At 47.7% G+C, this 11,826-nt stretch overlaps 1 protein-coding gene across 1 annotated transcript; it reads right to left on the minus strand.

Moving 5' to 3' along the window:
• On the minus strand, positions 1 to 10,545 carry fgf3 (fibroblast growth factor 3). The gene is made up of 3 exons (XM_048545935.2): positions 10,269 to 10,545; positions 6,488 to 6,591; positions 1 to 453 (listed from the first exon to the last, which is right to left on the minus strand). Exons 1-3 carry the CDS (start codon positions 10,543 to 10,545, stop codon positions 121 to 123), a joined length of 714 nt encoding a protein of 237 aa, XP_048401892.1. The 3' UTR covers positions 1 to 120.
• Positions 10,546 to 11,826: the final 1,281 nt, after the last annotated feature.

Raw genomic sequence — 11,826 nt, forward strand, 5'->3', positions numbered from 1 at the left:
TCACAAATAGTCTCCACCTGTAATGCTAAGTATATCATTCTACAAATAAATTTTGTCCTATTTCAAACGCGAGTCCCAACAATTATAAAATATCTTAAGTTATGGCAGCAGGAATTCTCACTATTGGCCGGCTCTTGTCTTCTCGGATTTGCTCGAGTTTTTCCAAAGGCTCTCTCGAAACTTCGAGCTGGTGTGGAATAATCGGACCATCTCGTGGTCTTTGCTGTCCAACACCCTCGGCAAGAAGAGGGAGGATTTTTGAGTCCGGCGGGTTTTGAACCCTCTCCGCGGTCGGCCTTTGCCGTTGATGGAGACGTACCATAGTCTCTCGGCGCTGTTCCGGCGCCTTGCGCCGCCTGCGTTAGGAACGGTCCTGTAGGATCTGGAAGCGTAAGTATTATAGCCCAGTTCATGAATCCGCTCGACAAACTCGCACTCCGGATTGTAGACTTCCTGCAAAATGGGTAGAGAAGTGTATGAGATTCACATCCAGAAGCGATAGGGCTCTAAATTATAAAATCCGAAAGAACTGCGGATACTGTTGATCAGGAACAAAAACAGAATTTGCACGTAAAACTCAACAGGCTTGGTAGCATCTGTGAAGAAAAATCAGAGTTATCGTTTTGGGTTCAGTGACCCGTCTTGGGGTCTGTGTTCTGAGGAAGGGCCACCGGGGCCGAAACGTTAACTCTTCACAAGTACTGCCATACCTGCTGAACTTTTCTGGCAACTTCTGTTTTGTGCTCTAAGTTGTATCAGACTGGGTCCCAACATCTTGGGATCGTTTACTTACATTAAGTGCCTGCCTGTTCGAAAAACTGTTGCTGTGCAAATATAGGGGTTAAACTAATTCTGCTCTGCTCGTCATTGTCCCCGTCTGACTTTGACATTCTTAGAGTTTTTGGTTTCTGGGTCAGATCACCCGTACACTGAGAATGGGCCTGCTCCTCGCTAATGCGTACAGAACATGCAATACACACAGAGAATGTGACTTGCCCAATGTAGTAAAGTCTGCTCGGCGTCTAACAGCTCGTCGCTGCTGCAAAGTGGCCATTCAAATTCCAAAATCCAAAATCCTTGCAACCACAATCATAGAATCTCGACAGTGTGGAAACAGGCCCTTCGGCCCAACAAGTCCACTCCGATCCTCAGAGTATCCCACCCAGACCCATCCACCTAATCTACCCATTGTTAACAATATCTGCAATTTAGCATGACCGATCCACCTGGCCTGCACACCTTTGGACTGTGGGAGGAAACTAGAGGAAACTAGAGCACCCGGAGGAGACCCACGCAGACACGGGGAGAATGTGCAAACTCCACACAGACAGTCGCCCGAAGGTGGAATCGAATTCAGGCCCCTGGCGCTTTGAGGCAGCAGTGCTAACCACTGAGCCACCATGCCGCCCCATCTGGGAGATTTATATTTATCGTGCCTTTCTCAATTTGGTAAAACTCAGTACAACTTCAGAATAAACCACAGACAGCGTTCTGTGATTGCTGGAAGCCCGGACTGGGAGTAAAGCAACAGACTATCCCAGCTAAAGGTCAGCGATGTGAAATTTTTGAAACTCTGTTTTACTCTGCACAGATTCTGCCAGACCTACTCATTACCTCTCGCACTTTCTGTCTCCCCTTTCTGTTGGATGTATACTTCACCATTGTTTTCGCACAATGGAGGGAGAATGCAGAAACTCGTCTGGGCCCTTTAGGGAAGGAAACTGCCATCCTTACCAGCCTGGCCCTACACGTGACTCCATACATGTAGCAATGTGGTTGACTCCTACGTGTCCTCTGAAATGATCCTAGCAAGTCACCCAGTTCAAGGGGCAGTCACGGATGGGCAATAAATGCTGGCCCGGATAGTGACGCCCAAATCCATATAAAAACAAAAGGACGTGAAAAGTACATCTGCCAAATTCGTGTTGTTTAATTACTCTTTGTTTTCAAAAAAAAACACACGCTTTATTAATAAAATGCACAAAACTCATTACAAAATGTTTCAAATTGAATCTTACAGAAAGTGCAATGAAATTAAACGTTGCTTCACATAGCACGTTGCATTCTAAGCTACTGCACTGTAATTTGCAAAACACATGATACTTTCAATATACATTCCATATCAAGGGTGTTTCCCAGAGGGTTCTACAATTTGCTGTCGGTCAGTATATTTTGGCAGTTTGGTATTAGACTGTGGCCTTTCACGCTGAGTTTCTATAGCAGCTGCTAGAACTTTCATCACATTCCTCCCACCCAGAGTCTGAACTTTGGAACATGCCAGTCTGAAAACATTCCATCCTGCAAGATCAGATATAGTAGGAGCCGCAGGTGCTGGAGAATCTGAAAAAGCAAGGTGTAGAGCTGGATGAACACAGCAGGCCAAGCAGCATCAGAGGAGCAGGAAGGCTGACGTTTCGGGCCTAGACCGATCTTCGGAAAAATGGTCTAGTCTCGAAACGTCAGCCTTCCTGCTCCTCTGATGCTGCTTGGCTTGCTGTGTTCATCCAGCTCCACACCCTGTTATCCTGCAAGATCAACACGTTTTCCGCACCACAAAGAACATTTATTAGAGGGAGCTAAGTAAAATCCGGAAGAACTGTGAATGTTGTAAGTCATGAGCAAAAACAGAAGTTGCTGGAAAAGCTCAGCAGGTCCGGCAGCATCCGTGAAGAAAAAAATCAGAGTTAACGTTTCGGGTCCGGTGACCCCTTCCTCAGTCCTGACGAAGAGTCACCAGACCCGAAACATTACCTCTTGATTTTTCATCACGGATGCTGCCGACCCTGCCGAGCTTTTCCAGCAACTTCTGTTCTGATTACAGGGAGCTGATGGACTTGCAGCTTCAGTTATTGCTTGCCTGGCCTGTGTTTCCCTGGGAACAGCCGGCAGAGCGCAGTATCCCATGTGACAGAACCAGTCCACATGAACAAAAAGGAAACTCAGCATCTCTTCTCAGGTCTCCCGAAGCAAAGGCGTGAGGAAATGGGAGCAATGCTGCTGCCTGCCCGTTTTTGTTGTGTGTCTGTGCGTGTGTGTGTGTGTGTGTGTGTGTGTGTGTGTTTGAGGGTGAAGGAGGTGGTTCTTCAGACCACCTGGATACCTGAACTTCAGGGGTAGTTATAAGGAGAGATTACACATTTTAGCCTGTTTATTTCCTAGAATGTAGAAGGTTAAAGGGTTCTCTGATCGAAGTCTTCAAGATATTAACAGGAAAAGACAGTGTAGATTATGATAAGCTACTTCCACTGGTTGGGGATTATATAACTAGGGGGAATAGTCTGAGAATTGGGGCAAAGCCATCCAGGAGAGGTGTGAGGAAGCACTTCTACACACAAAGGGTGTGAGACGTTTGGAACTCTCTTCCACAAAGGGCAATGAATGTAAGATTAGTCGTCAATATTAAATCAGTGATAAACTTTTTTTTGTTAAGCAACGGTATTAAGAGACATGGGCCAAAGGCAAATATATGGATTTAAAATGCAGACCAGTGATCCTCTCATTGTTTGACAGAACAGACTCGTTTGGCCGAATGACCTACTCCGGCTCCTATGACAATCTGCTCAGGGAAACTATCTAACACTTGTTTAAATAATTGGCTCATTCCCAAGTCAGCGGTGAGTGCTCTCATCAAATCCGGTTGATGTGAGGACAAAGTTTTAAATGATGGTGCCCCGTTACATTCATCTGCCTCATAAATCAAGTGGTGCTAAATCAAATGGGACCCTTTTGTTCTAAAAAGAAGTTATTTTCGTTTTCTTGCAACGAAATCAATTCCAAGACCTTGAACAGACCAAAAAATACATGTGCTTCTTCAAAGCTGGTCAGTTCCTTCAACGACACCCCATGCACCACCACCCCCCCCACCACCCCCCACGCCACAACGACGCATTACCACGATGGGAAAGCTGTAAGAACCTGTGGCGTAGGTATAAAGGACGCCGATTCTTTGTTGTATCAAAGTTAGGAACCTCGATCTTAACAATTATTCATTTTTTAGTTGAGATAATTACGCATTGAATAAAAGTTCATTTTTCTAAAGTCCTTATCAGGTCAAACTTCCAAAATTAGTCGGAAGTAATGTTTTAATAATCGCCTTCCTCTTTTTTTTAGAAAAAATGTCTGAAACACATTATAAACTTTTTGCCAGTTAATCACAACTATCGGAAGTAGCACTTTGCTCGGTTGCGTGTGAGGGACCCACCAATCAGGAATAAAACGGCATTGAATCGAACAGAGGGTCATATTGAAAAAGCTGGCACTGAGACGGTAGCAGTCTGATGGGAGATAAGATTGGCTGTGTGAGAACGCTTTCTCTTTTCTTATAACTCCACTTTGAACAGATAAAAAGATTGCAAGTCTGTGATATCAAACGATGCTCTATCTGCATAGAATTTAGAGCCGAATAAAGGATCAAACAAAGATTATGTGAGACCACCCTTTTTGGAGAAGCATTACTGAGTACTTGTGCGGTTTGCGGAATTGAAATTGGGACAAAACAACAAAAAATCAAGATATACAACACCAGCTACTTATCAGTCTTAAAGCTATACTTCCATGTGAATATCAATTTAGTCCAACCAAAAAGCGTCATGTAAATTAATGCTCTGAAAGTAAGGAACAAAATTTATTTCTAACAAGGACTCTGCTACTGTACCGTGACTCCCCATAAAGCAAGTCTAAGAGGTATTTGATACAAACAGTTCAGCCAAACTGCACTGCCTTTGTCAAACCAGATTTGAATCATGCCGGAGGGCGGCTGAAGATAGCCAAGATTTGGAAATTGTACGTGAACAACCGACGGTGAAGCAGTTAATCCGAAACGTCTGGGGGGAAATGCGGAGTTTCTAATGGTGATTCCCCATCTGTTTGAAGCCAGGCTGGTCGCTTGTGCAGTTTATGGTTTGCTTGTTGCCACAAGAATCTCCCCATTATCTCCATCTCCAGGAGCTGGAGACAGCCGGGCTGGGCGGTGATGCTGGGGAAGGGTGTTGAGGGAGGTCGTGGAGCGGGGATTGTGAGGGTTGCGGTCAGTATTCTGCGGGTTGACGGTATTTGGTTGATGCGAACCACTTTCACATTCAGACAGCAATGCAACCACTGATTGGTCACCGCGCAGTTTCTGCAAACCTATTTTGGGTTTGAGCTGATGACGGAATATTTGGAAGTTTGTTTTGTATTTGAGAGGTTAATAGGAACGTTTAGATTCGGCATTTACACCACAATGAGCTCTCAGCTGTGTATGGTTCAGTGAGGACACGGAGAGTCACTCAACTTGCCCCTTTTTGGTAAACGACAGAAAGAGAGCAAAAAAAGGCCACCGCTTCAGGGACCAATGGGAATGGAGGCTCCATCCCCAGGGATGTGAGTCTTTCTCAACCTTCAGCGTTGCTCAACATCCCAGAAACCATCAAAAAAAAGATACATATCACTCCCACCTTTTCAATGTCGGCTTTAAACTGGGGGATACCACCTCCGCGAGCCACGTCTCGATATTATCAGTTAACATCCAGAGACCACAGGCTTGTTCACATAAAGCAGACAGCAGTAACTGTGCCCAATCTCTCCAGATTTCAACGGGAAACTGAGGCCAGTAACAAAAAGGGACGGAGGGAAAACCGAGCACATTGACAAGTGGCCAGATGGGTACATGAGTAGGAAGGGTTTGAAGGGATATGGTCCAAATGCTGGCAAATGGGACTGGATTTATTTAGGATATCTGGTCGGCATGGACGAATTGGACCGAAGGGTCTGTTTCTGGGCTGTTCAGCTCCACGACTCGAACAAGAGCAAACTCACTTCACTGACCACCAAGGGCGCTGGCTGCCGTTTCCGAGTCACTACACAACTTCGGCACTGCCTGAATATATTTAAGAAATAAACATACGACTCTGAAGATTTTAAAGGTGTCAGGGAGTGCGGGAATATTGCTGCAAGATAGAGCGTCAGCCTCATCATGTTGAAGGGAGGATGGGAATTAAATAGCCGAATTGCCTACTTCAGCTCGATTTTTCCGGAGTCTTTATGGCGCTGGCTAATGTATCTCTTAATAAAAACATTTCACTCAACAAAGCTAACGCTTGCAAAAACAGAAATTGCTGGAGAAGCTCAGCAGGTCTGGCAGCATCTGTGGAAAGAAATCAGAATTAACGTTTCGGGTCGAGTGACCCTTCCTCCAGCAATTTTTGTTTCTGGTTTGCAGCATCCGCAGTTCTTTTTGGGTTTTTATCCAAAGCGAACGGGTGCACTTGGTCGTGTTCTGGGTCACGTTGTTTCTGCGGCATCTAGTACGATGTCGGCACAACATCATTGGCCGAAAGGCCTGTACCGTGCTGGACTGTTCTATGTTGTATACATGCACTGAAGATTATTGTCCAATCCCATGCTGACAATGTGTGGAACGCTTTTTAACTGTTTTATCTTCGTATCTGAAATGGGCATCTCACGGTTAAAACGTATTTTAATATTTTTTATCACAAAGTTAACTCACCGACGCATAGAGGCGACCTCTTTTATTCATAGCCAGGTATTTACCCGAGAACAGACCTTTAATTGCCACAACTCCCACATCAACAGCAGTTATTTCCAAAATGCCTGGAAATGAAACAAACAGGAAGTCATGGAGCAGGATGCCACATTTGCTCTAGTTCAGAGATCATGTCAAACTCAATGCAGGAAGAGTCGGGGACTGAAATAAACCGAAGTGAACTTGTTCTAGTGATTGTGTCATAGCTGGCCTGAACTTGCTGTATATAAAAAGATACCTACAACCGCTGTATGATCTTCCAACAAAACCGCTGCAAATTTCCTGCCGAAGTAACATTTTCGTGCTCACGGGTATGGCAGAAATGTTGCATGAATCTAGCTGAAAGAGGCCGAAGCTCGGAGCAAACGAACAATGTAAGGGGACCTGAAAGCAATAGATGCTGGAGATCACAGCGGGCCAGGCAGCATCTGTGGCGAGAGAGTAAACTTTACTTTCCGAGTCTAGATACTCTTTGTCGGAGCTGACGTGAGCTTGCTCTCCATGGATGCTGCCTGACTAGCTGTGATCTTCACTAATTGTTGCTTCGAGTTCAGATTCCAGCATCTGTTCCTACGCTGTAGGGCAGTTGATTCTAACGGTTCATTCCATCCTCCCATTATCACATCGCCCCAGCCAATCCCATGGTTATCTACATTTCTGACCCAAACTTGAGAATCTTGTGATGATTTGTGTCGTGTTCCCTTATCAAAATATTTCTAACAGCTGCTCGGGGCCTTCGTGAGTTTGAGATGCTCTTCCCAACTTTCCACATCTATGAATCTTCTTATCTCTTTAATGTGGGATAATTAAAGCTACTGCAGCTATCACAATTAGTACAGGTGCTTTTCAAATATTTATATCAACTTCGTAGAACATCAGTCACTTTCGGCTTAATCTAAATGTGCTTAACTGCTTCGTATTCAGAAAGAAATTACTCTCTTATGTGCGCTCCCACTACACTCCTCTCGTGTGTACCATACATTTCGGAAGTCTAGCATACCGACATTAGCACCATTATAGTTAATCCCGGTTCAGGCTATTACAGCAGTTCATTGCTCTAATGGGTCTCGCCGATGCGCCCAACACAAAGGATTCGGAGAAGGGGAACAATTTAACCCGCTTTGTGGCGTTGAGAAAACAAGTCTGTGTCTCGTTCCTAGGACGGCGCAACGCATTAGGGTTGTAATGACACTGAGCCTTCAGGGGAAATGACGCGTGTGGGGATAAATCCCTGGAATGGGTCGGTTTCTTCAGAGGTGCTTAAGCAAAGTGACAGCTTACTGCAGTTAGCCTTTATTCAGGGGAATAAACTACCTTGGTGTCCATCCTGAACTGAACCCTAATACAAAGCGCGTAAATTGAACAAAACTCGCCGCCAACAGCACGTGGACCGGCATCGGCGGAATGAGATCAGGGAACCCTGAGGTGTCAGACTCCAGGAACTGTGCTCCATAATCAGACCCTCAAAACCCTTCATCAAGGTCACACCCTGGGGAAGGGGCAGAGCGTGATCAAAACATGCGGCGGATCTTTTTCTCTTGGAATAGAGTATCTGATGGATTTACATTCAGCGATTGGCTGCAATGTGCTGAATTATAGCGGGGCGGGGGCGGGGGCGGCTGTGGGGGGTGTCGCGCAGCTAGTCCGAAAGGCTTGGGTGCCAGAGAAACACACAGAACGGGAAAGTTGGAGGCAGGATGTAAAGTTCATTGCGCTGTTTCTGAGCAGAGGAGTCAGGCGATGCATCACTTTGGCAAAAGATATGAGAGAGACGGAGCAGCTAGCCTGAAAGCAACATATCCTTAACACGCCCCAGAGAGGGGGCAACGGCTGGAATGTCTACTGACACCGCGAAAATAAACTGACAACCAAAACAGTGAAAAGGCATTAGACTCTTTAAAGTGTCAACTATTAAAATAAATCGCCACTCAATGTGAAATGATGCCTTTGGATCGAATTACGATGAGAGGAAATCTGAACTCAGAAGTTGCAGAAACTAAACCACTCTTTTCCTATCCGGACCTTCTGCAGCCAGTTGGTTGAGCTTCAGATCCTACACACTCGCCTCAAGGACATTTCAGTCTTTCCAAATAAAATGCAGTGTAAAGCAATGAGGATGAAGCCTGCGGTTCAGTGCAGTGGCATCCCAAAGGACACGGTTCAATACTCCCTCCACCGCTCCCTACACACACACATCTCTCCCACCCAAACACACACACATCTCCCCCCCACCCATACACATCTCCCCCCACCCACACACACACATCTCCCCCCACCCATACACATCTCCCCCCCACCCACACACATCTCCCCCCACCCATACACATCTCCCCCCCACCCATACACATCTCCCCCCACACACACACACATCTCCCCCCCGCGCACACATACATCTCCCCCCCCATCCATACACATCTCCCCCATGCACACACACACATCTCCCCCCACCCACACACAACTCCCCCACCCACACACACATCCCCCCCCGCGCACACACACATCTTCCCCCCAACACACACACACATCTCCCCCACTCACACACACACATCTCCCCCCCCACCCATACACATCTCCCCCACCCACACACACATCTCCCCCCCGCACACACACGCATCTTCCCCCAACACACACACATCTCCCCCACCAACCCACACACACACGTCTCCCCCACCCACGCACACATACACACACATCTCCAACCCCCGCACACACACGCATCTTCCCCCCCAACACACACACACATCTCCCCCACCCACACACACATACACACACGATGCCCTCACCCACACATACACACCACTCCCTCATCTTCAAACATATCACCCCCACCATACACGCACATCACCCGTCACACACATCACACCACACACACGAACCCTACCAATACACAAACATCGCCCCCCACACACATCACCCCTCACACAGATATATCACCTCCTCACACACATCACTCCCCCCACACACGCAAACATCGCCCCGCCACACATATCAAATCCCTCACACACACACATCACCCCTCACACGCACGCATCAGCTCCTCACACACATCACCCCCGACACACGATCTCCCCACGACACACATACACACGTATCGTCTCCAAGCACACACATCATCCCTCGAAGACATCACACCTCCCACACACACACATCACTCCGACACACACCACTCCCGCAAACACATCACCGCCTGCACACACGCACATCACCCCACACGCACAGATCACACCCCAACACACACAATCACCCCCCACACACACACATCACACCTCCAACACATACATCACTCCTCACACTCACACGACACCCCTCACACACGCATCACCCCACACATACACATCACACCCTCCACACACACTCATCACTCCCGCGCGCGCACACATCATACCCCCTACACACACATCACCACCGCATACACACCACACACATCACCTGCGTACACACATCACCCCTGCAAACACACACACACCACCTCCGCACACACACACATATACACACACACATCACCCCCGCAAACACACACACATCACCCCCGCACACACACAAATATACACACATCACTCCCGTACACACATCACACTACCCCGCGCACACATCACCCCCATCACGTACACTCATCTCCCCTCACAAACACATCACACATATCAACCCGACATACACACAGATCCCATTTCATACAGACCCTCACACACACCCATATCCCCATCTCTCTGTCCCCTTTGGTGCACGGAATGCTCTGAGTACTCACTGAAGATGCTGTTTTTCTCCAGGCTGCCATCAATTTTCCCGTTCAGGTGGATCTGCAGATGGTATTTGGTGGCACAGTAGAGCCTCCTCCTGCGCGGGGCTCCCCCAAGATGTTCATAGACGCCCCCCCGGCCGCCGGCATCTCTCCTCAGTCTGGGCTCGCAGGCCAGCGATGGGCCGCACGGCTCCCTCGGAGCCACAGCCGGCGCCTGGGCCAGCGGCGACTGCTGTGCACTCAACTCTAGCGAACTCAGCAACAGGCAGACAGTTATAAGCATCGTGGCATGGTCCAAACCCAGGCGGGTACAATCCGTGGCGGAATGGCCGTCTCAAGGGTTCCCATTAAAGAAGGGCTCCTGGCGGGCGAGCAGATTGCGGGACGCGGCGCTGCACTCGCTCACGCTCTGGGTACTTCATCTGTCTTGACCTTCTGAATCAATCCTCACTTGGCCGGCCTGTCATAATCCCCCTTAAACTGGTGCCTGTTCCGCGGGTCCTCCTCCTTCCCAAATAACGCAGGGCAGACTACAGCTAAAAAAAAGGGTACAATTTCACTTAAGACACTATCGTGAGATTTCGGCGCAGCTCCGGCGAGCGACCGCGCATGGGAATGAAAGAACTTTTCCTTGGAACAATAGCCGAACTCCAACCAATTGATACAAAGAGAGTAGGAGTTATCAGCTTTGAGTGTGTGTGTGTGTGTGTGTGCCTGAACTCACAGAGTGCAGCACGGATAAGATTACAACATGACACACACGGACTCAATGCGGAAAACCGCATCACAAAGCTACCAGAAGTGCATCTGAGGAAAGACTTTTTTCAGAGCCCCATTTTAACAGTCTCACGTACCCCCGCTCCACTCCACCCACCACACAAAAAAGCCTAATTATACAAATGAGAAACTATACACTCTGAAGGGGCAGAGAGACTATTCCCCAGGGCACGCGAGATCTTGCAGTTCCTATCAATGCTAACTAACAATACGTGACATCCTGAGGTGACTGATGCTAAAATGAAGCAAATTCGAGACGCAGAGAAAGAAAGCGGTCTGTTTTAAACAAAAAAAACCAAAATGCTTACGGTTAAAAAAAACTGAACTTGCATACAAAAGGGAATCGCCAACGTCGCAGATTGTGTTCAAGGAAGCAGTTGGGCTGCAATCCTGACTGGTCCCACTCGTCCACGTAAAATGACCACTTAACACCTTCTTATAGTGCTCCGATAGGTTGGTCCCGCATCGGGCGTGTGCACAACATTAACGGCTGTGTTCAATGAATGTACCGAATATTCCCCCTCCCCGTTCCCACCTCCCCCCGCCCTCACACACACACAACAAACACCTCCAGCCTAGGCTGGTTATCACAATTCCCCTCCATAGCCCGCCCCTTCCCCCAAGGTCAATTCGAAGATAATTTCATTGAAAGCCCATTGTGGTCATAGAAACGGACGGCAAGGGGAACTTCAGTCTAACATGTAGCATCTCCATTCGCGAACTGCTGTGGAGTGCGCCCAGGGCAATGCGAACGGACTTTCTACAGTGCTTAATTAAAACCTTTTAT

The sequence above is a fragment of the Stegostoma tigrinum genome, chromosome 17 (assembly GCF_030684315.1).
Source record: "Stegostoma tigrinum isolate sSteTig4 chromosome 17, sSteTig4.hap1, whole genome shotgun sequence".
Taxonomy (NCBI): Eukaryota; Metazoa; Chordata; class Chondrichthyes; order Orectolobiformes; family Stegostomatidae; genus Stegostoma; species Stegostoma tigrinum.